This window comes from Tenrec ecaudatus, chromosome 1 (assembly GCF_050624435.1).
Source record: "Tenrec ecaudatus isolate mTenEca1 chromosome 1, mTenEca1.hap1, whole genome shotgun sequence".
Classification (NCBI taxonomy): Eukaryota; Metazoa; Chordata; class Mammalia; order Afrosoricida; family Tenrecidae; genus Tenrec; species Tenrec ecaudatus.
In genome coordinates, this window is record NC_134530.1 from 32,428,652 (window position 1) to 32,455,850 (window position 27,199).

Consider the following 27,199-nt stretch of genomic DNA (forward strand, 5'->3'; position numbering starts at 1 on the left):
ATTGGCTTCTAGCCAGAGAGAATACCCATCCAAAGATAACATGATTAACAAGGGCAGGAGAAACACACTCCTTGGAACAATTAGCCACGGGAGATGAAAAAGGTAGCATTTGCCCAGGCATAAGACAAAATGTGTATGACTTGTTGAACAGAAACTAATTTGCTCTGTGAACTTTCACCTAAATAAAATAAAACAATAAAAACTACCTTCTGTACCAAATTCCCATCTCTCCGTTCAGTCAAATTTGGTCTTAGAAGCTCTCAAAAGTTCTTGAGTCCAATGAGCAGCTTATAGGCTATTATAAGCTTATCTTAAAGGTCATCAGATAAAGGCCAAAATAATTTGATTAAAAAGGATATGCCACCATTTTGGACTGACTCCGATTACCAATTGGGTCAATGAGGCAGATTTTCCTTAGAAGTATAACATGGAATGAGATGTTGCTGCCACTGTACTCCACAGTGTTTCTGTAGCATAATTGGTTAAATCTTCAGAGCACTTACTGAATTCAACTGACTTATGTTTAATTCATAGGTTTTTGCTGCCGAACCTCCATGAGAATACAAGTTCCATGGGTACTTTATGTCCACCGTTGTACCTATCCATCACCAGAGCTTAATGCCTGTCAAATACCTGTTTGGTGACTTATGGAAATAACAGCAGGAATATATTCTGAAACTAGCACTACAATCTACAAACTTAATTCTACATATTCTTCCATTCAAAAATATCTGCCCTCCACCATTCTCCTCTACATGTTAATTCAACTAAATTCAATTTAGCATTTGAAGATTAATAACTTCATTAAAGAGTAAGGGCCTCTAATAAATGGATCAGCCCATAAAAACCTTATTCTCACTCTGAAATACTTCTGACCAAACATTTCACCCTAGCAACTTCTCACCTGGTTTCTCATGCCATGGTTCCTAAGACCTATCATCTTTTGCTTTTGGTTCTCAAAATGCTCACATACCAAAACCTTCCCACTTCAATACACTCTTCCTCTTCTACGCATTCAATAGGCTTCATTCAAACTTAGTAACCTGCTACAAACCCCTTATTCTTCTGTGCCTTTGTTCTTCCATTCACTCTGCAAGCTCTACCGAGTGAAATCTATCCTTCAAGGTTTCTCTCCATTAATACCTCCTCCTCTTCAAGAATGAAGCACATCATGTTCATCTGTGCATTCTTTTTGGTTTCTACTGCAATGTCAGGAATGGAGCAGGTGTTCAAGATAGTTTGACATTATGTGGTTGCTATCTCCTCTCTGGTTTGTCTATAGTAACGATGTGAGGCACTGAGACTAACACCCACCCCAGTGGGATGAGCAGCACATGCCTGCTACAGTGCCGGACAATGAAGTGAGTGCTGACACATCCCAAGACTTCAGCAGTTAAATAATCAAATGCAGCTCACTACTTTAAAGCCTGTGAAAAATTTTCTTTCCTATTGTGCATGAAAATCAATAGGTTTAAATCTTGCTTCTAAAAAGACTGAACTTAATATAAAACATATCACTTGCACAACCTAGAAAAGAAGAAACTAACAATGATGGCAGTAAGAGATTCACAGACTTAAAGGAAGACTCACAACAGTGAACATGTGTTTGAAAGGGGTTTTATAAAATGCTGCAGACTTAGTGTAGTTTAACTAAATTCAGCATAAGGTACAAAGAACTCTCTCTCACTAGAGGTGTATATTGTTGTTGTCGTTGTTATTGCTAGGTGCCAGCAAGATGGTTCCAATCTATAGCAACAGAACAACATTAGGCCTGGCGCTGTCCCAGCTTCACAAGTGCTCCGATGCTTTTGCCTATTGTTACAGCCAGTGTCAAGCCATCTCCTTAAGGGCCTTCCTCTTTTTTTACTGCTCCTTTACTTTACCAGACATGCAAAGGGTCAGAATGGGTTGGAACTGAAGCCACCGAGCAACAAAAGAATGGGTAAAATGAGACAAAAACGAATAGTACTTCTTTGGAAAGAGAATCAGCAATAGTGGGCAATACTCTGACAACAGTGGACAAATAATGTACATGTTCTTATCACCCAGAAAGTAACCTAAATATAAAAGAATCCAAAGTAAAATAAATTCACAAGAAATAGGGAATCCAGGGAACCGATTACAAGGATCTATATGTGACCTCCTCCCTGGGGGATGAACAACAGAAAAAGGGGTGAAGTGAGACATCGGACAGGGCAAGATATGATAAATCAATAATTTATAAATTATCAAGGGCTCAAGAAGCTAGGGGGAGCGGGGAGGGAGGGGAAAAATGAGGACCTGATGACAGGAGGATGATGAGGGCAATGAATGTACAGATGTTTTTTATACAATTGATGTTTGTATGGATTGTGGTAAGAGTTGTATGAGCCCCTTAATAAAACGATAAAAAAAAAGAAATACAAAACCCAAGATTATCAATTCATAATGGAGATCATTCCTAAGTGTAGTAGTTACTTAATACGTTGTTAATTTGAGACTTAAGAGTGAAGGGGTAGGGTTTAGCCTGTAAATCAGGTTGCAGCTTGATGTCCTCATTTGGAGGCGCTAGGAAGATAAATAGCTCACTGGAGGTCGAACACAAACACACACACACACACTCACACATTCTCTCTCTCCCTCCCTCCCTGGGAGACATTCCAGCTGACAAGACAAGTGGAGCCATGCTATGCCTAGAGCTGGAGGAGCCACTTAGAGACCCTTGCCAGCGCTGAGATGCTTAGACCACCACTGGATCCACAACACTTTCCACCCACTGGCCTGTAATTTTGTATTCAGCGTCATTCATGTGTTTCACGAGTCTGAAGAGGACTTTATAGATTGGTATCAAACATATGAGCTAGTATCAGATTTATGCACTTGATCTGGACTGGGCTGGGATATTTTCTCAATATTCAATTGCTCTTGTATATAAAGCTATTTCTTATACACATGAGTGTATAAGAATTTGTTTCTCTAGTCTATCCAGACTAACACACTAGGTATAGAGTGGGAAAAGGACAAATACCAAACTTTCAAATCAGGAGGAAATAAAACAGATTTCACAATAGAACAGGATTTTAAACTTGGGTAAAAAATAATATGTTACAGAATCACCTCAAGGAAAATGGATAAACCTCATCAAATAATAAGGTGAAAATTCAGAAACAATAAAACAGCAGCAATGAGGAAAATGACAAGAAAATATACAAACAAAATGAGTTTAGCACAGAAAACTATGTGTATCAAAAACCTAATGCACATTGAAAACAACCAAATTACAAGGACAGCAATAAATGAATATCTATCAGTAATTTCACTGAAAAAAATACATTAGATATGAAGGGATTAAAAGGCAGTAGTCAAGAAACCGAGTAACAGAATGGATAAGAAAACAGGACCCATCAATATGTTGTGCATAAAAAACAAACACCCGAGAAACAGTGCCAAAAACAGACCAAATAAATAAATAGATTGAAAATGAAACCAGCTAGTAGCAATCAAATAAGAGCAGTAACAGTAATATTAATTTCAGATAAAATACACTTTAAGGAAAAATCCAGTACAAGAAATGAATAAGAGTCACTTAAACAATAAGACACAGCCAAAATAAATATCTATGCACCCAAGAAAAGAACATCAAAATACACAAAGAAAACTCTTAACAGAATCAACGAGGGAATAGGCAACTGTTCAATTTTTTGGCAGTGACTTATCAGGCAAGGGGCCAATCTAAAAAACCACAGAAAACTCCAAGAAAAAGAAAAATAACCAAATTCATAAAATAGGCAGAGGACATATCAGTTCACCAAATACTATGCAACAATAAAGAATAACGACGAAAAAAAAAAAAAAAGAATAACGACGAATCTGCAAAATACCTCTTAATGTGAATGAACCTGGACGATGGTATGACTGAAATTAGTCAATCACAAAACAACAAATAAATCTGAAACCACTATAATATAAAGTCCAGAAAATATTTTCCCAGTGAAAGAAACAGAATTTGGTAGTTACCAGGGGCTGGAAGGACAGGGAGAAATCAGAGGGGATGGTGTGTTCAGTACTTCCTGAACAAAACTAATTAGGAAATGGTTACATGAACACAAGCTACTCCAATAGAGGTACAATCAGTGCCTTTTTCTACTTCCTAGGTTTTGTTCTTGCTGCCTATTCAGGAAAAGAGAACTCTTGTCACAAATACTAAACTCCTAAGATTTGCAGGAAATGTTCTCTAAACCTGCATTAAGCAGGCTAGCAGTTTAGTGCTGATGACCATGTTGTCTGTTGACACAGTTGGGCAGGTGACAACACAGCCTGGTACAGAAACACCACAAAGACCCATTTGCACTCATTTATGTATTAAATTTGAACAAATACCGCTTTCCTGTAAGTTTAAATGGCAGGGGGTGATGGGGTGGGGGCTACAAAAATTATTCAAGCTCTTAGAAGAAAAACTTTATACCCAGTTTTCTTATCACTTCCACCAACTACTATGCTCTACGGCCCTCCTTGTCCCAATCTTACAAGATGTGCAAAAGAAAAGGGCACAGAGATCTAGCTCGAAGTCCTCTCTACTTTTCAGTAGCTAACTTGCACAGCCTCCTAGTCCTACAACAGGAATAACATACACCGCATGGAGCAGTGGTGGTAATGAAGAGAGAAAATGGCAGCAAATATCTGGCAGAGCTGACCACCCTGCATGCGCTTCCACTCAGAATTTCACTTCACCAAAATCATCAGAAATGGGGAGGAAAATGAGATCACAATGCCACCTTCAGAGAAAAGGAGCTGCAGGAAGACAGGCACAAATCCTGTTACACAAGGTAAAAGACTCCAATCGACACAGGTACAGGAGTCTGGAATGCCTGACTCCCAATGCTGAAATCATGAAAAAATATTCAAAGTAGTGTGAATGACACCTGCCCGAGTCCCCAGAATCAGTATTCTCATTACCTTGTGGACCGCATCACCTCCTACTCTCTCTTTTCCATCTACACTGTGTCCTGGAAAACTCTACCAAGGATGCTTCCACTGCAGGGCCTTTGCATTTGCTAAGTTTTCCTAGGCCTATATGCTTTACAGTGCCAGCTCCCTCATCTTTTTCAGGACTTTACTCCAAGTGATCTTCCCCTGCTGCTCTACTTAAAGCATAATGCTCTTGTCTCTGCATTTCATATCTTTTCTCTATATTTTCTTTCTTTAGCACTTAGTTAATATGCTCCAATCTCAGTGTTTATTACCTGTGTTCCCTACCTGAAGGTCAGCTCATCAGGACAGAGATTTTTGTTTTGTTCACTGCTGTGGCTCCAGTACACAAAATACAAGGCAGCGTGTCAGTACTCCATAAATTCGTGAGATAAATTTCATTCAGACATGTGAAATAGAAACTGAGTAAATTAACTAGGTAAACGACATGAAGGAGTCCTGCATTCATGTTCAGATGGCTTCAACAATGGAAAATGGGTACTCTGGCTGTCCACCAAACTCCAATACCAAACACAAACAATGCAGAGCTAGAAAGACAATGGTCCTGTAGGCTAAGTTGGTGAGGCCAACTTCAAGGACTTAATTCTGTCTCTTCCTATATAATCATCAAATTATTCAGTTTCTCGATAACCTCAAACACCTTAGTGCTTGAGTATTTTATACATTTTGGAAACACATTAGAATCCACCCATGCAAATCATCAGTTGTGGTGTTATTTAGCAGCATGCAGGATATTAGGGAACAAAGAATGTCAAAACACTACAAGGAAATATTAAAAATCTGATGAGCACTCTATTGACTGTAGCAATGAGGGGCTGCTGGGACTATTATTAAACAGTGAGGAGACAGCTTTATGTGAGGTGCTTTTCCTCTCATTGCAGGGTTTCCATTTTTAACGTCGGTTTCCTTCTTCCGACCCTGAATCCCAGTTAGCAAGTTAATGTTTCACCTGTGAAATGTAAGGCTCCAGTGTCACCATACATAAAATGTTACATGCATTCACATAAAAATTGACTCTAGCTCTGTTGCTAAGAAACTACCAAAGAAAAGGGGCTTTCCAGAATCTTCATTTATAAAAAACCACTTTGTCTATGGGAGAACAAATGCAATCTCTCAAGTCCTCTGTGTCTTGTTCTCATTTTTTAAATGAACAGAGAAGGATGATCGAGAGTGGCTGAAAGTGTATGCTAGCTTCATTTTTTACACGCCCTTGAAAATGAGATGAAAACATGGTTTCAATAACCAACTGCTCCAGTGTGTATTAATCTTCCAAGTTGAAGATTTCCCCTAGTGCTATCCCTAAGCAAAAATGAAAAATGTCCCATAAAAGTATTCTGATTGAAAAACATTATCCCAAGCAGAAAAGACTAATTTAAAGTATTCTTGAATTCAATGTGGGGTTACAGTTCAGGCTCAAGGTTCTCCACAACCCCAAGGCCTATGCACATACACATGCAGAAACATGTCCCTGCATGCACACATACATATACATGCAATCTTGAAAAGCAGTACAAATATTTTATTTCTGTCTTAAAGGAAATGATATAAAAATAGACCCAGGCTTGGAAATGATGACAGCAACATATATATAAATATGCTCAATACAATCGATGCATGGATTGTTAAAAGAGGTGTAAGAGACCCCAATAAAATGATTTATTCAAATTCAATTAATAAATAAAAATAGACCTGAGGGATTATGAGCTAGAAAATTTCACTAGTTAAATAAAGTATGAGAAAGGATGACCTTATATAAAAGAGAAATAGGCAAATGAACTTATCTGATCACAGTCAAAGAGGAAGCCTACAAAACAATAAAGCCATATATATGAGAGGCAAGGTTACAGCTGGTCTTGAAGATGTAACCCAGAGGCAGCGTCTACAACATAAAATACTGAAATACAATTTTGAAATATCTTTCCCATTCCCAATGCTTGTCATTTATTGAAGGGTTTTAAAACACACTTCTCTGTAAAGCTTGTTAAATAGTACAATCTTTTCACAACTGACAAAAATTGACTGCTGTATACCATTCTTTCTGCACATATACTGTATATACTTATGAATAAGCTGAGTTTTCAGCACATTTTTAATGCAGTTTTGTGGTAAAATTATGTGCCTTGACGATATTCCGGTCGACTTATACTCGCGTATATCTGGTCATTGATTGTTAATTTGCTATTTCATTTCCAAAAGGACTTGACAATGAACTCCACTCTATCTATAGTACTGACTTCTTTAAACAAAGGTTTGGTCCAAAGGAAGATGGGAATTAAGTATTGAAAAAACAGTTGAGACATTAGGTAGATTTTAATTGAATTTACATTTTTTCACTTTTAATGTTAGTGACTGATATTTTTCATGGATTACAGTAATACTTAATACACAGTGAGATAAACATTTGAGTAAGAAATATGCCAACATTTACATTCATCTTACTCTTCTTAGTCTCATCTCAAAGAATTAGAAACAATACCACTTTGTTTAAAAGTGCAACAGGTACTTAATAGAGAAAAAGACTTCAGAACAATTAAAAAATTATCATGTTTCTAGTATATATTTATTAGAAACAAAATATAATTTCATCTTAAAAGGAAAGTTTCTAAATAAGTTTTAATTTTTCTTTAAATAAAATTTCTCTAGGAATTCAGAATTTCAACTAGTATGCATGAAAAAGTGTACATATATTAAGATCATAATTATATAAAGCCATTGTGCACAAAAACCAAGACCAAGAAGTGCAAAGTATTTTGAGTGATATGTTAGTCAAGGTTTTTTTGTTTGTTTGTTTCGGTTAGTGAAGTTTTAAAATCCCTTTGAATGCTTATATAATGATACTCTGACAGTAGGAAAACATGACATACAAATTTTAAAAGAAGGAACTAAATGGACTCAGATGATTTACAGGATCTTAACAACATCTTTTTTTGAACAACTACATAAAATTTCCAACAATCCTGGAAATGCTACCATTCCTAAAATTACTGTGGTACAATTAAGTCTTCACTTACATTTCAGGTAAATAAAAAATTAAAGACTAATCACACAGATATCTTTAAAAAAATCTAAGTAGTGCTACCTGTGGTTTGTGGATACCTAGCTTCCCTTTTTGTCACCATTCCCTCTGTTGTTACTTCCACAACCTTCTGAGAACCTTAAACTTTGATTCTGTAGAACATTCCATTTCCTGAGTTTGCCACACAAACAGTGAATAAAGTTCATTGTACTTTTCCCCACACCCAAAGCATAGCTTGAAAAGAGTGAACAACAAAAACAATGTTTTCCCAGTCAGAAGTCCAAAAGAGGCATAAACGAAGATGATGCTGGGGACGGACGCCACGCAACTGCCATGGGTACTTTCGGTGAGCAACCCCTTCGCCAGCAGCATACAGCCTGAGTTCGCTGGATTATACATATTCAGGAAAGTAGTTTACCGTGTCATGTAAACATTAAGAAAAGGATTTTCATCTATATGAGAAAATGTCAAGGGCTGGTGGAAGAATGGAATCAAAATACAATGGAATTTTCCAATAATTTTTGAAGCCTTCATATTTATGATAAAAAGCTGTGCCTTACATGAAGGAAGTTTTAGATGCTGTAAAATTTATGAACTAATGAATCCATGTACATGGCCAATTAAGGCTTATCACCACCAAGAATGAACTTTCTCTGGATAAAAATTTCAAAAGTTGTGTGTATCTAGTTTGCTCACAACAATGCATTACATCAAAACTGACGTAAAATATTTAGAGAGTGGTGTATCTTGAGATAAAACCTACAGGTACCCAGGATTTAATGGAAACACCCTGCAGTGATATAGGAAGCAGCAAACCTTCACTCTGTCCAACACCTGAATGTTTGCTGACAGCTAATTCAATAGGAAAATTTCAAAAAACAAATATGGCCAAGGTGATGTGAAGGTAAAGCGTGGAACACACAGCCCAGTAGAGCACCCAATCTCACAACCCTTGCAAATCAGGCCAAACCCCCTGATTCCACAAGGCAAAAGCAAGCCCTGAATTTTAAAAGAATTCAATTAGCATCTTCAGTATTTCCATAATCAACAGCTGAATGCTAATTAAGAGCACAGCATCAAGCAGCAATGGAATCCCAGTGCAATAAGCAACAACACAATTGCAGCAAATGCTATCTTCAGCTTGTATGCATAAATAAACAGAATTAATAACTACCCAAGCACAGAGGGCGACTTAATCTGTTTCTTAGGTGTACTTCAGCCTGGGAACCTGGTGTTATATTTAAATGTGTTCATCATGTTTAATTAAAAAACTAATAATCTAGGGTTCCCTTTCTTTTCAAGTTCTGATCTGTATTTTCTTCTCTTTCTCTTCACATGCTGTAACTTGGACGGCTTCTCAAAAAGGAACAATATTTTTAGCAATAATGTAAATGATATTGGGAATCACCACTACAGTTTTCAGACACAGCTGCCTACCATTGTCCATAACCCTGGATTTAACAAGCTTCATGAATGTGCCTACTAATTCTTCACAAATGTTCCTATGATCTGACCCTGTTTATTTAACCTGATCATCTTTTCCTGGGTTAGCTACTAAGGTGTTTCTCACCATACCTCTATTAAAGCAGAGGGCATCTGTCAGCTTCTTGGTCCAGAATTTGACAGAACTGGCACAAACTTGGCTTCCGTTCCAGAAGATTTAAAGTATCTCAGTCAAACTGAATAAGGAATGCTATCCTCTGTACACCAATTATCAAAGGCAGGGCAATATTATTCTTACTATTAAAAGTAGTAGCAGTAATTTGGGAGGTCAGCTTTGGGTCTCAAGTGCTGATTCAAAATTCTTATCCATTGAAAGTTTTTAAAAGTTGGATAAACTATGGTGAATAATGTCAAACTATAACCTTGAATAAAGATTTATCAATATTCTTCAAAACCCTCAGAGAGAGCAGCATTGTCACACTCTTTAGAATTTTATAAACCAGAAGGAAGACAAGACAATCAATTCAGAAATAGAGATGGCAAAAAACAAAGAGCTGCTGACCACATCACAAAAGGCAAATACATTATGCAAATAGGAGATGACGTTCTGATTAAAGGACGGTTAGGAACTGGACTGGCAGGAGAGGGTGGTCTGTTCACAGGGCAGGGACCAGGAGTGAGAAGTGCCTGGGCCTTGCTTGTCCACAGCACAGCTGAAAGTCACACCATCAAGGGCTCAGTCTGCTAGCACTCTCACAGGAGCAGGTGGCAGTGGCTTCAAAGTATTCACATACATGAAATGGAAAACAGCAACGTCAATTTTATATGGGAGTTAGGGAGTTAGATCTAATCACGGTATATACTCCAGTATAAGCTGACCGATTGATTAACAGCCAAGGCACCTAGTTTTATCACAAAAACTGCATTAAAAATGTGCTGAAAAACTTGGCATATACACGAGTATATACAGTAATAAACTGGAAGAAACAAAGTTTAAAAATAACATGCTCACAGTATATAGAAGATTAGGAACAGGAAAAGGGAAGGTAGGATCATATACTTCCTCTGTAAGCTGGAACACAAGTGTTTTGCTCATTCTTCTGATTTCCTAGGATAAGAAAATGTGAGTACCACACAAAGGAGTCCTGGGCACAGGCATACACATGTACATGTGTTACACAGTCAAATCCTTGATAACATATAAAATTATTCAAAGATTTGATTTGGATACATTTGTTGGAAATTTCCTTTAGCGTATCAATTATTCAATCACTCTCTTTGGAGGTTTTAGAAAGTGAAGCTTAACTGTGTAATCAAAGGGCTCAGATTCATCCTGAGGCATTGCCAGGGCTGGATGACTCCTAAAACACTTCTCAAAACTGAAAACAAGCAGCAAACACAATAAAAATGAGCCTAATTGACAAAGATTTGTGCAGCTAGGGATTACTGTTCTGTCCCCCCAAAAATGGTGACTACTTTGGAGTTTCAAAATGAAGCTGAGCTCTCTCTGAAGTGTACGGCTCAGCTGCTGAAAATCCCTGGGCAGCAGCAAGAGGATACAGTCAGCATCTTCCCTGACAGAAGCAACTGTTGCAAGAAAATGAAACACGTTCTTTTCAACAGGAAGAAATGACTTGGTGCTATAATTGTAGACATGCCAGAGGGAATACCGCAAAGGAGAAATTGAAAAGGGGAAAATCCCTGGTTACAGAGGAGCTGGGCAACACAACTGAAAATGGAGGGGTTGCAAAATACGGATTGTCAATTTTGTGTCCACTTGGCCAGGGGAGAGTGCCGAGGTTTTGAACAGGCAATAGGGAAGGCAATCCTTATAGATATGATTAGAATCTATAATTCATTAACTTTATCTAGAGGAGATGATTCTTGATAATGTGGGTGGATCTCAAGCAATCATTTAAAGGCCTTAAGAGCCAACACTGAGGCTAATCAGGGAAGGAATTCTGCTTCAAGACGGTTGGTTATCTATAAATCCTGCTGCAATTTCAGGGGGCTTGGCTGCCTTATGAATTTCAGACTTGTCAGCTCTCACAATAGCACAAGCCAATTCCTTAAAACAAACCTTTTTATAATTATAGATATGTTAATCATGTGATCTCCCACACAATTTTTCAACAGGGCCATACTAATCCATTTTTGTTTCTAACTTTTGCATGCCTATCACTAGTAGTTAGCAATGCATCTTGTACATGTTTGATCAATTCAAACAAAAGTTATTATTAAAAATAATCTTAACTTGTTCATTTTTGGAATTAGTGGTTGATGCATCACTTCCTTATAGGAGTACAGACATTGCCCAATCACTAACAGCCCTATTCTTCAAAACAGATTTTGATAAAAAAAAAACAAACAGATTTTGAAATGTTCCCTCTGATGATGAATGCAAACTCATTCCTCTTCGATTTGTCATTCCTCGCACAGATGAATGGTGAAAGCACTTACTGATGAAAATCAAACATAGCCTTCACTATGGATTACATTTCAACATGTAGAAAAACTTTCCCAGCCCGATCAATAAGCAACATCAATATAAACAGAGGAAAGACTGAAGTTTCCAAGAATCTTATTTAATTGGATGTACAATCAACTCTCAAGGAAGCGGCACTAAAAAAAAATACACACATACACACACAAATTGTACTGGGCAAATATTCTGCAAAAGACTTCTTTGCAGTGTTAAAGAGCAAGACTGTCACTTTAAGGACTAAGATACACACACCTGACCTAAGGCATGTTATTTTCAGTCACCAAATATGCATGTGAAAGCTGGACAGTGAATAAGGAAGATGGTGGAAGAATTAACGCTGTTGAGTTATGGTGTGGCTGGAGATATGTAATACATCATGAATGCCAGAACAACGAATAACAATCTTACTGTCTTGGAACAAGCGCAATCAGAAAACTCCTTAGGAGCACTGAAGACTTTGTCTCACAAACACAGAAAAAGTTTTCACAAGGAATCAGTCCCTGAAGAAGATTATCATTATTATTAAAATAGAGTCAGTGAAAAATAGAAAGAACCATAATAAGATAGAGTGACACAGTGGTAAATTAGGTTTTATATTAATTTGGCTGGACCAGGATTCTCAGTTTGGCAGTTGAGACTTCTCTCATGATGTGATTTGACATCACATAATCAAACCCACGATAGATCTCTGTGAGTAGTCAGTGGGAGGCAGTGACAGGAAGATTAGGGTGCAGTGCAAACCTTGACTCAGGTCACAGCTCTAGTGATGTTTCCTTGGAAGTGTGGCCCACTTCACAGATAAGTAAATGCGGTGGAGGTTCTACAAGTCTTGCTGATCTGGATCCGGCATGTAGCTCATAGACCTCTGGTTCTTTGGACTTAAGCCAATGACCCGCTCATCTCCCCCCATATTGCCTGCTCAGCCCGGGAGACATCAGAGCCTGCTATCTGACCTGTTGAATTGGGATTCATCCACCTCTGCATCCAACGGCCATGGTCTTTCAGGTTTGTCTTCTTGCATTCTGATTCATCAGCCCCAGTAGCTGCTTGAAAAAGGAAAAGTCTCCAGTTTGGATTTTCTATGTCCAAACACAGAATGGACCTGCCTACTTCTGCCTTTGTCTGAGCCACTTTCTTGATATAAATCTATAGATACTACTGGATTTGCTTCTCAAGAGAACCGAGTTTAATGCAGATTGTGACAATGGCACAGGATTGGACAACATTTTGTTCTGCAGTATGTATGGTCACTGTAAGTCAGGAACGACAGCAATAACAACTAGATATTTATGAGGCTAACTCTTAAGGTCCCAGTTCATACGAACATGGACTTATTATAGCTTTTTGTTATTAGGTGCCATCTAGTTGGTGCTAAACCACTGGGACCCTAAACACAACAGAAAGCAACACTGTATAGTCCTGTGCCATTTCACAATTGTTCCTATGCCTGAGCCTACTGATGCGGCCACGGCATCAATCCATCTCACTGAGGGCCTTCCCTTCCTTTACTCCCCTCCCCCTCCCCCCACTTTACCAAGCACAGTGTCCTTTTCCAGGGACTGGCCTCTCCTGACAATAAGTCCACAGTCTGTAAGACAGAGTGCTGCCATCCCTATCTCTGAAGGAGCACTTTGGCAGTACTTCTCCTAAGGTACATGGGTTTGTCCTTTGAGCAGTCTATGGCATTAGCAATATTCTTTCCAGCACGAGCACTCAAGTGCACTGATTTTTCTTCAGTGTTCCTTATTCAGTGTTCAACTTCTACATGCACATGAGGCAATGGAGAATGCCATGGCTTGGGTCAGGCACACCTTAGTCCTCAAAGTAAGATCCTTGTTTTTAAATTCTCTAAAGAGGTCTTGTTCAGCAGATTTACCTAATGCAATATGTCTTTCGATCTCTTGACTGCTGCTTCCACGAACATTGATTGTGGATCCAAGCAAGAAAATATCCTTGACAACTTCAACTCTTTCTCATTTAGCATGACATTATCTATTTATTAAACATGCCTCTTAAATCAGTGGATAACTGCAACAAAGTCTCAGTAATTTGTATTTTTCTTGTTAGAGAGCTAGTTTTAAAAGGTCCAATCCAGAATGGTTTCTGAAGCAATCTGCTAGGCCAGTTCAATTCAGTGCAAAGCAGTCAGATCAAAAGATTATGGGGACTTTCCTCCACCCCTCAAGAGGTAATCTTTTTTTGTTTGTTTTCTTAAAGATCATTTTATTGGGGGCTCTTACAACTCTTATAACAATCCTCACAGCAACTGTATCAAGCATATTTGTACATATGTTGCCATTTTTCTTTTCTAGACATGTATTTTCTACTGAGCCCTTGGTATCAGGTCCCCTACCCTCCCCCCACAGCCCCACTGGGGTTGTCTTGATAGATTTTTCTCAAAGGACATAGGACAATGATAGGGGCGTACTGTAACAAATTTTAAGAAAACTTAAAACTGCATAGGTGAGAAAAAGACCAGGAAAGCTGTACTGAGGATTTTCTTTTTCATCACAACAATATAACTGCTCATGTTGAAGAATTTCACTGGGAAACATAACTCTATCACCTTACAAGTCTAGTTTTGTCCCTTTGGTTATTATTGCTCTTGAAACTAAAAAAAAAAACATTTTAAAAGGATCATACATAGTTTGTGTTCCTGAAGTATGCTGAAACTGTTTTGAAATGGTGTAAACAAAAGAGTACAGATTTCGTTGGGGGCAGGGCTAAAAACAAAACAAAACAAACCAACAAAACCAATCCCCAATTCACTGTCATTGAGTCAGGGCAGGATAGAACTTTCCCTGTGGGGTAGAAAAGCCTTATCTTTCTCCAAGGAGCAGCTGATGGTTTCAAACTGCACATCCCTCAGTTAACAGCATAATCACTGCGCCACCACGGTTCCTATCATCGGAGTGTATAGACCTACATGCAGGAAATGTCAAGACACGGTAACTTTACATTTTGATATTTTTGTTTAACAATGCTTATCATGATTTTGTAGTAGCACTTTTCAGCCCAACCTCCTTTAAACTGTTAGCTCTATTTCTCTGTGGAACCCTGGCAGGCATACCAACATGAAATGGAGAAGAAAATAATTATTTTCAAGACCTAAAGGAGAGTAAGGACTAGAAGTAATTGTTGTGTAACAACCAGGACCTGAAGCATATGAGGAGGTGGGTAGTAGCAATGTAGTACAAGAAGAACAAAATCTTGGAAAGTCTAGGAAGAGAGTCATATTTAACACATTTATTCCATCCACTTCATATCTGATGTCTTATTTCCAAAAACATTATATAGAATTTTAAAAAATTAATCTGTGCCATTTATTTTCTGATATAAATAAGTTTGTAGTAAAAAACACCACCAAGATGATTTCAAAATAACAAAGTATAATACGAGGGGGTACCTTCAAAAACTCTCCATTACACTTAATATATTTGTCAATCTGTGATTCTATTCTTGTCCAGGTCTGTAGGAAGCCACACCTGATCCACCTCCTCCCTGCCCACCATTCATATCTTCTACCACTCGCCCTACTCATCAAGCTCCAAGTACATCCCTGGCCATTTTTGACCATGCGAAGCATGCCTATATGTTTGTTGTTGTTGATAGGTACCATTGAGTCAGTTTCAACCCACAGCTGCCTTATGTACAACAAAACGAAACAGCCTAATCCTGTGTCATCCTTGCAATTTTCCGAACATTTGAGCCTGTTGTTGCAACCACTGCGTCAACCCAACTTGTTGTGGGCCTTCCTCTTCTAATTTAACTAGCATGATGTCCTTTTCAGAGACTGGTCTCTCCTAATAACATGCCCCAGGTAGGCGAGACCAAATCTCACCACCATCCTTACTTCTAAGGAGCATTCTGGTTGTACTTCTTCCCAAACAGATTTCTGTGGTTTTTTGACAGTCCATAGTACTTTCAATAATATTTTCCAGCACCATCATTCAAATGCATTGTGGAAACATGGTAACATGCAAGCTTGTCAGTCTACATACTAAGTCCCAGAACTCCCTTTTGTCTGATATCTAAAAAGCTCATTTCCACATTTTGCTAAAGTCTCCTTTCAAATATAATTTATGAGGCCTTCCCTAACCCCTTTACATAAAATACCACCCAATTCCACTTAAGCCCCAGCCTCATTACCTTACTCTTTTTTCTCATCACTACCACCACTTTAACACACTGAACAAGCAAAGGTCTCCTCTCAACGTGTAAGCCTCACAAGAAGGGAGAAGGTGTTTGTGCTCTCAATATGGCACCTAGTGTATCACTCAGCACATAGTAGGTACTCAATAAATACTGTTGAATAGAGAGAAAGCAGATGAGGAAAACATGATAATTCTAATTGCTTCTTTCACATTTTAATATGTAGATGACGAACCTGCAATAAACGTGAATCAATGCCAGCTTTCATTTTCATTTCATTCAACCTGAAGAGCAAATGCCAAATGATTTCTCTATTGAAGTCTGCATTTGTAAGAGAACAAAAAAACCTGTAAGCCTTTTACAGCAATACCTTTTAAGAGTCACAAGATGGAGATGTAGCTTTATGAAGAGTGTGCTGGTATGGGAATCTGCTTGTAAACATGAATCTGTGAAAATATTTCTTTTCCTTTCCCACCTCCTGTAATGGGTCAAAGCAATAGAATGGGTACGTAAAATTCACTGTGTTTAATCAAACTCTGCTTCCTGGTTTTGATGAATATTCTTCAGTAGTGTGTTAAGGGGTCTTGAGAGCCCTCAAAATAAAAATAAGTTACTAGATGTCTTCTAAGCTATGTATCAATTGGTTTTAACATTCTTATGTCTGGACACTAGTAAGGTGTAAAAAGCTGGCTTATAACCAAAACAAATAAACTAGTGATAATTCACACTTTTAAGAGCAACCATCAATGTCTCTATCTCCTAAGAAATGTGAGGGACACATTTCCCCTAGTTATGGAAACTAAGCTCGAATAATCCATTCTCTACAGCTGCAAAGGCTGCTTCTTTAGCTGGCTGATGGGTGTGGTGGGTGGCCTACCATAAAAACAGCTCACTCTTTTGAATGAATCTTGGTCCCCACATAGCAGGAAGGTTACACACGGATGCAATAACACTCCAATGACTCAGACAACAGAGCCAATGCTGTCAGCACTCACCACTTCATCCTCAGTCCAGCATTTTTCAATCAGCTTGGGTACAGGCTTCTTCACGAGGCGCTGTAGAGCTTTGCCAGCATCATAACCGCTTTCATGCAGCTGAAACAAGACACAAACTATGTTAACTGCAGGAAAAAAATAGCAAGCAAATCAATACAAAGAAATCTTTGCATTTACTTTCACAAAAAAAATAATCAAGCCCTCCTCTTGTCCCACCTGGCCCCCACTGAGTAGACAAAGAACAGAAACATGGCTAAGGCAGACAGCAGATGGTCTAAGATAGGAAAATAAGAATAATTTGTAATTTATCAGATGGAAAGAAAATGTTTTGAAAATGATGATGGCAACATACGTACAAATGTGTTTCCTACAATTAATGTATGGATTATTATAAGAGCTGTAAGAGCCTCCAATAAGATGATTTTTTAAAAAGTGTTTCAATAAACGTATAAGCAACCAGAATTGACCCTAGACAAATAGGTAGGAAGAAGAAAAATCAAGAAAAACAGGCAGACATCATTTTAGTTAGAGTGGTAATTTGTTCTCAACTCAGCTGTCCCGCAGTTGCAACTGCTCTGGGAGGGGGGGGGGGGAGCAGCACTTACACTGTAAGAGGAACAGGATTCAGAAGAATAACAAGGTAATTAGAGTATCTGGTGTGTCACAGTGCTAAGAACATTCTTTCTTGTACTCATTGACTCACTTAACCCTCTGAGTAAGATAGTCTCTCGTTTAACCCCATGGAATAGGAATGATCATCAGCCTAGTTTACAGATGAAGAAAGTGAGGCACAGAACAATCAAATAAAGCTGCTCACCACAGTGGGCTAGCAGGTGGTGAAGCCAGGACTAAAACTTAGACAAGTTGAATGCCACTCTTGTTCTAGACCCCCTCAGAGAATCTAAAGACATAATGCGCATTTCCCCCTTAGTATTTAAGTCTTTCAGTGCAATAATTTCATTGGAAAAAATTAAATTACCTCAAGTACAGGAGTTTTAAAGAAAATAATTCCACAATATTAATTTTTCAGTACTTACGAATACACAGAATGTAGATATTGTTCATCTATATATTCCCTTTAAGACATGATTTCTTCATTAAATCTAGGAAACTTTCTATTGTCACTCCATGTCACCTTGCAAAGCTGTCTTGCACTGGCTTCTGTGACCCCACCCATCCCTTGTTCCTGAGTCCCAGCATGCAGATGCAGAAGAGAAGCAGCAGGAGAGGACGACGCTGGAGCACAAGGGCAGTTTGCTTTAGCTAAAACTTGAATCGCCAGTGCCTAATAATGCTTTTCAGGTAACATATGGCAAGAAACACTTGCTAAATAAATAAGGCATCTGCTGTTATTCAACCCCCAGGTTTAAACCCATTTACAAAGGTAACTAAAAAATATTGTACCAAAAAAATGGACAAAACCATGGAAACCTTTATTGAACAAAAATACCAAAATGTGATGCTACTGCTTCTCAATATATCCTCTAAGGTCTATAACCTTCTGAAGTCTGTGTTTGCATATCTTTAACCCTCCCCCAAATTCTGCATGCTTTGGTTTACATTACATCAAAAATGCCGTTTTGGCATCTTTGAGAGACTTTCTTGAAATGTTCTTTGACTACGGATACCAAAAAGAAATCTAAAGGGACAAGATTAGGGTTGTAGGGTAGACTTTGTGAGGCTTCCCAACAAAATTCTTACTACCCCCAAGGGAGCAGCTGCACTGTCAAGATAAAAAACAACTCCTCAGCACAATATTCCCAGCTTTTTTAATACCAATGTAGTTTTCAATTTTCTTAAAACTTCTTTATAATAAGGTATTTTTATCACCGGGTGTCCTTCCAGAAAATCTACCCATATTATCCCTTTGGAGTACCCCAAACTCTGTTACCTTCTAAGATGCACATCTGAAATTGAACCAGTGCAGAAGACCCCTTGGGAAAATACTATTTTCATTGGAGTTTTAATTTTTGCTTTTTAAAAGGTGCCCTATACGGATGTGCTTTATACGATTGATGTATGTATATGTATGGATTGTGATAAGAGTTGTATGAGCCCCTAATAAAATGTAAAAAAAAAAGTGCCCTAACAAGGCAAGTACATTACTAAGAGACCTTGTCGGATGCGTTATCTACTGATTGCAGAGATGCTTAAACAGGTTTTGTTTGGAATAAACCTATATATGAAAGTAATATCTCGGACTTAATCTTATACTTGGATTCCTTTATTGACTATTTTGTTCCAGGAAATAGACCAGGCACCTGGAAATATAGCACTGATCATAACAAAAGAAGCAGAGACATGGTGGAGCCCTCATGGTGGAGACATTCTAATATTTTCACCTGGGCATACATCCCTTATTTAATCCAGTCAGAAGCATTCACTGAACACACAGCCCAAAAAAGGCCCTTTGCTAGAAGGACTCAATCTTGCTAAGTTCTAGTTCCCAGGAAACTGAAAAACAGGTGGGGATGTTTTGTAGGGATATTACTGTCACAATGACAGGAGGTTGTAATAACTACGATCATCTAGTTGTAGACAAAGAGCTATGCAATTAGAAGTGGAGACTCCGGATAGGGCAAGATATGACAAAACAACGATGTATAAATTACCAAGGGCATATGAGGGAGGGGGGAAGGGGGAGGGAGGAGGGGAAAAAAAAGAGGACCTGATGCAAGGGGCTTAAGTGGAGAGCAAATGCCTTGAGAATTATTGGGGCAGGGAATGTATGGATGTGCTTTATACAATTGATGTATGTATATGTATGGATTGTGGTAAGAGTTGTATGAGTCCCTAATAAAATGTAAAAGAAGAAAAGAGAAAAAAATGATTAGGGCAAAGACTGTACAGATGTGCTTTATACAATTGATGTATGTATATATATGAACTGTGAAAAGAATTGTATGAGCCCCAATAAATTGTTAAAATTAAAAAAAATTAAAAAAAAAAAAAGAAGTGGAGAGCGCCTGATGTGTTTATCCTTTAACTACTATCTCAGAAACTGTGGTGGCCACAGGACTGGGCATACAGTAAGCTTGTCTTATTGTTTGTCGAATGAAATGAATAAACAAATGCCTGCGGCATACCTAACAGATCCTTATCTTTTTAACGATTCACCTGCTATTTCAAAGAACATTACCAATAGCTTTTAAAATTGTTCATTTAGTGAAACTGAGAGTACTAAAGATTAAAATTTCCAGGGCATTCTAACAGTTTAGAGGCAATAACTTATATCCCGGACAAATAAGTTATATTATGATGAAGGTCTATGATGCTGTAATAAGGTCTTAAATAGCAGCCTTAAATTATGGATTACACGGATTTTTCTTCAAAAGCAATCCTATTTAAGCACACACGCACTCACACACACTCACACACACTGTTTTGGTGATACTTGAAACAATTTCAAATTAATCACATAATAAATTCTTACAAAGCTTATGGCAAACCCATCATTTTAAAAGGTCATTATAGTATCTGGATAATCATTATGAGAATAATTAAAAACCAGGGAGTTTGGAGTCAGTTACTAAATGTGTGAACCTTGGCAAAGTTACTTTTTCCTCTGGATGCTTCAACTTTATCATCTTTGAAAATGAGTGTCGGTAACATTAGAAAATATAATAATGATTGCTTAGAACTTTATAGGCACAATACATGTTAATGAATACTAGATGTATATTGTTTTTCTTAAAAAAGACAAGTTAGTAGTGTGTTCACAATTTTAGAGGTCTCTGTATGGTGCCTTTTCAAAAATACAAGAAGATATATCAAACAATAATGCTAGTACATTATGAAATTTAATTCAAATCTGGGGTAGTGCACAGCAAAAATAAATCTTAATTTTAAATCTTCGATGTTAACAGGTGACTTATAAAACTATAAGCTCCATTCTTAAAAGTGAATTGCTGGGTCGATGATTTAAATCAAGACATCATGATGATCCTGAACCACGAAAACCCTTTAACTATAAGTGAAAGACATCTCTCAAATAATTTGATGAACTTGTTGATGGTTTAGATATAGGATGGCTACTGACTACACAATGCCCCTTAGCTAATATTAGAATGCAGTCCTTATTAGAAGTGGCATTTTCCCCTAAACATATCCCAGATTTTACACTTCCTTTACAAATTTTTATTTCAAAACATCTCAGGGTGCTGATGCAATTTATGCTGTAAGCTGAGATTCCTCCCACTAGAGGGTAATTTCTCTCTTTCAGTAATTCCCGGACTATCTACTTCAAATATTCCAACTCCTGACCTTTCAATATACAAGCCAAATAAATATTTAGAGCATCTATCCTTTCTATCCCTAGACAAATAAAAGTATACCAACAGCAATTTAATAAACATACACACACACACACACACACACACACACCAAAATTAGAATACTGTGTATATGCTCAAGTATAAGCCAACCTGAGTATCAACTGAGGCACCTAATTTTACCACAAAAACTACATTAAAAATATGCTGACACCAAAAAAATATATATATGCTAACACCAGCCTGTGTGGTCATGAGGTGTCAAAGGGATCAGTTATCAGGCATCAAAGAACAAAAAATCATATCATTGTGTGCTCACCTTTCTGATACAATCGCTGAAGACAAATGGGTGCAAAGGCAAATGTGGTGAAGAAAGCTGATGGTTCCCGGCTATCAAAAGATATAGCATCTGGGGTCTTAAAGGCTTGAATGTAAACAAGTGGCCATCTAGTTCTGAGTCAACAAAGCCCACACGGAAGAAGCACACCAGCCTGTGCGATCACAAGATCGCAAAGCGATGAGGTATCAAAGAACAAAAAATCCTACCACTGTGAATGAGGGAGATTGCAGATTGGGAATCCAAAGCCCATTGTAGTCCACTGGACATCTCCTTACAGAAGGGTCGTGGGGAGGAGGTGGGTGAGTCAGTCAGATGCAGTGTAGCAACGATGAAACATATAACTTTCCTCTAGTTCTTAAATGCTTCCCCCCTGCTCTCCCATCCCCACTATCATGATCCCAATTCAGCTTACAAATCTGGCTAGACCAGAGGATGTACACCGGTACAGATAGGAACTGGAAACATAGGGAATCCAGGAGAGATGATCCCTTCAGGACCAGTGGTGAGAGTGGCGATACCGGGACTGTGGAGGTAAGGTGGGATAGAAAGGAGGAACTAATTACAAGGATCTGCATATAACCTCCTCCCTGGGAGATGGACAACAGAAAAGTGGGTGAAGGGAGATGTCGGATAGTGTAAGACATGACAAAATAATATATAAATTATCAAGGGTTCATGGGGGGTGTGAGGAGGGAGGGGAAAACAAGGAGCTGATACCAAGGGCTCAAGTAGAAAGCAAATGCTTTGAGAAGGATGATGGCAATAAATGCACAAATATGCTTGACACAATGGATGGATGGATGGACTGTGATGAGTTGTATGAGCCCCCAATGATTTAAAAAAAATGTGTTGAAAACTCGGCTTATGTTGTATGAGTCCCAAATAAAATGTTTTAAACAAACAACTCACGGACATATGGTACTATTGTGCTGTTGTCAATAATTGATTCTGTCTAGGTCTAAAAAATGTGTGTTATACACTGGGCTGTTAACTGCAAAGTCTTAGGGAGAAAGACAGGGCTTTCTACAACCATAAAGAGTTATAATTTCAGAAACTTCCAGGGGAGTTTTACTCTGTCCTATACATTGCTATGAGTAATAACTGGCTCAATGACAATATTTGGTTTTAAAGTACAAACTTGGACAAGTGGCTGTTCTGGAAAGTCCTCTTATGACAAAATCAGAAAGCATCTTTCTAAAGGGATATACTCTTTTCTTTTTTTAATTGTACACATTTATTTTGCAATGCAGTTTTACAGAGAATGCTAAGAACACCTTTCTTCATATTTTACAGACAAGCATCAAACAATGTACTTTGAATCAATGGTAATCCCAGAATACAGCCAAGCCTAGCCTAAATAGATACATTACAATTTGTATAGAGTTTAAAGGCTTAATGGCAATAATCAAAGGAGGCAGAGTTAGGTTTACTTTGCATAAACGATTGGAAAAATACATTAAAATCATAGCAAATAAACTTGAATATGGTCTCATGAGCCCAGATGGAAGGGGTGCCCAATGGGAAGGGTGATTGCTATGTCCAGATAATGCCCTATTTGGAACTTCTATGTCTGTAGAGTCATGGAACTGTTGGTCCTCTTCCTGCCCTACATGGTACTGCCAATTTACTTTACTTGACAGCCAGCTGTTTCCAATGCGTAAACACGATAGCAAAATTGAAGTGTGTGTCCTTCTTTCTAGCTTCTGGGTAAACTTCCTTTAATAAACTCATCAGTTCATTCAGGGTCGCATCCATCCCAGTGAAGCTCTGCAGTTTGCTGGTGGGCATGTTGCTGTGGGAGAACATGACCATTTGGTGGTGGTGGCCATTACTGGTGAAGGCTCGCCGCAGCAGCAGAAGCAGGCTGGTCTTCTCTAGGATGATCTTCCTCCATTCCTTCTTAATTTCCTCTTGGGAGGTGGGAGAGGCAATTCCACCACCATCTTCCTCCTCTGGCCTGAGAACTTCGCTCTGAACTCCGACCTCCCCTACTGCAAGCACGAGAGTCAAGTCTCTCCTAAGATGAAATGTGGGCCAAGGCGCACTCTCTTCTTGTTGCTATATTTATTCCCGCCTTTTTAGCGATTTTACTGGGAAAATTCTGAGACAGCTATAAGTACTTTAGCTATACTTTATTAAAGTATTTCATTGAAATATACTTTTCATATAGTAAAAGTTGTTATGGTCTATAGAGCTTTAGGACCGTAAGATTACCTTTAGAGCAGTTCTGGACATCCAGTGGAGTTCCATTCATTATTCATTCAACAAATATGAGGCTTCAAAAAAATTCATGGAAAAATGTAAATAAGCATAATGCAATTTCCCATGAACTTATGGAAGCCTCTCATATCTATTGAGTGCTGAACCGTGCCAGACACTGTTCTAGGTACTAGAGATAGATAACTAACATTAGGAATGTCTGACTGTGCCAGACAGTCAGAATGGATAGAAGCTCTGTTCTACATGTCCCACCCAATCTCTAGAGTCCTAAGGGTCTGGCATTTACCCTTCTTTCTTTATAAAGATCAAATATGCACCTGAGCATTTTCTTTCTTCAGATGGAGAAATCATAATGTTTAAGGAAGAGCTAAACTGGGTATTCTGACTTCATTTCTTGTGTTAAGAAGATATATTTAAGTTCACCAAAATACTAGCTATCATACGTCTCTGAAAAATGTCACTAAAAAGACTCCCTTCTAATACACTATTGATTTCTCATGGATAAAATGAATTTCATGTTAAGTGTTACATGAGTTTCAAATTTTAAGTGCTTGACCATGACCACGCAGATAAGGTATCTCTAGCTTTTTTTGAAAGTTTGCTTTATGTCACTCTGCTTTTACAAAAACCTATCTTAGTCCCTTTTTTGCTAATGGAAAGAAATCTGAAAGGGGCTTTCACTTTATGAAAACAGGTGAAACGCACAATGAGCAATGTGCTTGCTTTGTTGCAAGTCATGGAAGAGGCAGCCAGTACCCCAAGGACAGAGCCACTCCGCAGCTCAACGCACCAAGCTGCTTTGGTTTGGAATCATGTCTGTGAACAGTTATGCTAGCGTCATTTTAGGTTTGTTATATGTTATCTGCTCTTTTATTTGGTTTGGAAAATTATTTTGGGGGGTTTGGGAACATGCAAACGATTTTCTTGTAAAAATTAACGGTAATTGCTTTTTCATTTTATGCCATTTTGATGTAAAAGGGTTTCACAGAAATGCTCTACTTTCAGACAGTGGGAGAAACCTATCCCTGTATAAGTTTGTCATATGGAGTGAAGGTTTCCCCAAATTGCTAAGGTAAAAGGTACCCTAATGTGAATAAGATTTTCTACCATCGCCCTAGAGAAGGTTGTTCAGAAAAATTACAATGAGGGCAGGAGCACCTTAAATGCCTCTTAGCTTCACTTTGTAGCCACAGGAAAGCAATTAAAGCAAGATAATTATATCTCTCTGTCCATTCTACAACAATATTGAGCTGGCAAAATCTGGAATTAATGCAATTTTAATGTAGAGTGTGGGACTACTGCCCCTGCAGTGTGGAAGGCCCCTGGCAAACACAGAGGCCGAGCCAAGAAGCTTCCCACCTTGGCAAGCTGTGCACTTATATCTTACGTGGTTCTTGCCACCTCACAAGTGGCTAGAACATAGTGTCTGTCATTGAGCAGAAACCATTGTGATCAAATTCACCACTAATTTTAAAATACCTAATAGTCTAGGGAGCATTTACTTAGAAATCTGCCTCTTCTCCTTATCACCATCAACCACAGAAATGGGAACTGCTTCCCATTCCAGGGACAAGAGCGCAAAGACCACCTTGATCTCAAGCTATTGTTACAGCCAACCTCCTGCTACGACCTCATGTCTAAGAGAGAACAAAACCATAGGGTTAGCATTTAATGCTCCTGTTTCTACAAACTGCCCAATTACTTACCCGTGCACCCTTTCCGGCCACACATATGAGCCAGCCAATCATAACCCTGCACATCTCCCTCCATCCCTCATGAAATGTCCCAATGGTCCCACCGCTATATAGGAGGGGTCCTCCCTGAGGTCAGGACTGTGTCTTTGGATATGATTCCACTGAGTCATGTGTTGGCACAACAATGAAGTTTTCCCTTTCTTACAACCCACTTGGCATCCAGTAACAACACAACTTGCACTTGTGCACAAGTAAAACCTGTTTCTCCACAAATCCCAAGTAAGAAGATCTGCGGGTTCAGCTGGGGAATTTAACAGCAAAATCTACTTGAGTCCCTCCATCATGCAATTTGCCCCCCTGTGGCTGTTTTTCACTAACTTGTCCTTTGGGCACCAGGCTCTTGCCCCACAAAACCCCCAACTCTGTGTTCTTCCCTTCCTTACTGGTATGGTCTCTGTGAAGGAACAAAGGGAATTCTTCCCCCAGGAGGTCTTCAGCCTCCTGTGCTATATACCTCCTGTATGCCATTCCAGGAACCTAGCCAAGGTCCAATGTAGATACAATGGTGGCCCAAGACAGGCATGAAAGAACTGCATGAGATGGATGTGGAAGGAAGCTATGGTGGTAAAATGAGAGCAGCTGTAACAGAGTCCTGGATTGGTTCCCCTGTGATGAAGGCACCCACTACACTGGCTGACTCAGAGCCAAAGACAGTGTGCCATATATGCCAGTCGCTTGTACACACTATTTCAAATGCCTTCTGCAGCCCAGGAGAAAGAGCCTAGTCCCTGACTTGAGGCAGGATACAGATTCTTATTTCCAACTTGGTCACAAATCAGATTGTTTCATTTGTCAAATGGGAATAATAACATCAGCCCTCACCTGTTTCACAGAACAATAGAAAGCATTAAATGAAAGCATCAAAGTAGCTATTTACTGGCAAGCTCCTTCAAATAATAAGTGATACTTAATAACACTGGCTCCTGGTATCATTATGGGGTGTTCTTGCATGGTTCTCCCCACCTATACTCAAATAACAGAGGGCCAGCAGAGAATATATGGCAGGGACTGCACTCCCAGAGGGCTGGGTACAGCCTCTGACCTCCCCGTGATTAACAGGGGGAAAAGGATGGCGCTACAAGAAGCAAACACATTTCTACGTAATTGCCCGAGTTAAATCTGCTCCCCTCACTCTGCCCAACAAATAATTCCTGCTTATTACTTTCTATAATTTAATGTATATAAGTGCTTTACTGGCAAGCTTCTCAAAAAATAAATAATACTTAATGACTGCCTACAGTTTAATTAACTCATGATTGAACTTCTCATGGATTGCTATAATCATTAAATTATGTCCTTCCTCAAGACTGCCATGGATGGAAATCTTGTTTTAAGCTTCAACTCGCTAACCTAAACACAATTCTGAAATTTCAGCAAATCTGTACATTAGACAGAGAGAGATGAGGTTTTATAAAGCAAGGGCAAGGTTTAATTCAAATAAGATTGAGAATGTGCACAAGTCCGAAGAACCTCATTTATATTACAGCCGTCATTAAACATCTCTAGATCTCGGGCAGGCTGATTAGCATACATTCCATGTATGACTACAAGGTTT

At 38.6% G+C, this 27,199-nt stretch overlaps 1 protein-coding gene across 5 annotated transcripts in view; it reads right to left on the bottom strand.

Moving 5' to 3' along the window:
- RERE (arginine-glutamic acid dipeptide repeats) overlaps nt 1-27,199 on the bottom strand; it is a 535,168-nt gene that overhangs the window by 115,188 nt on the left and 392,781 nt on the right. For all 5 annotated transcript variants that reach the window (XM_075550652.1, XM_075550645.1, XM_075550656.1 and 2 more), the window contains one exon: nt 17,060-17,158. In XM_075550652.1, the coding sequence (XP_075406767.1) occupies nt 17,060-17,158 (99 nt within the window). The remainder of the gene's footprint in view (nt 1-17,059; nt 17,159-27,199) is intronic.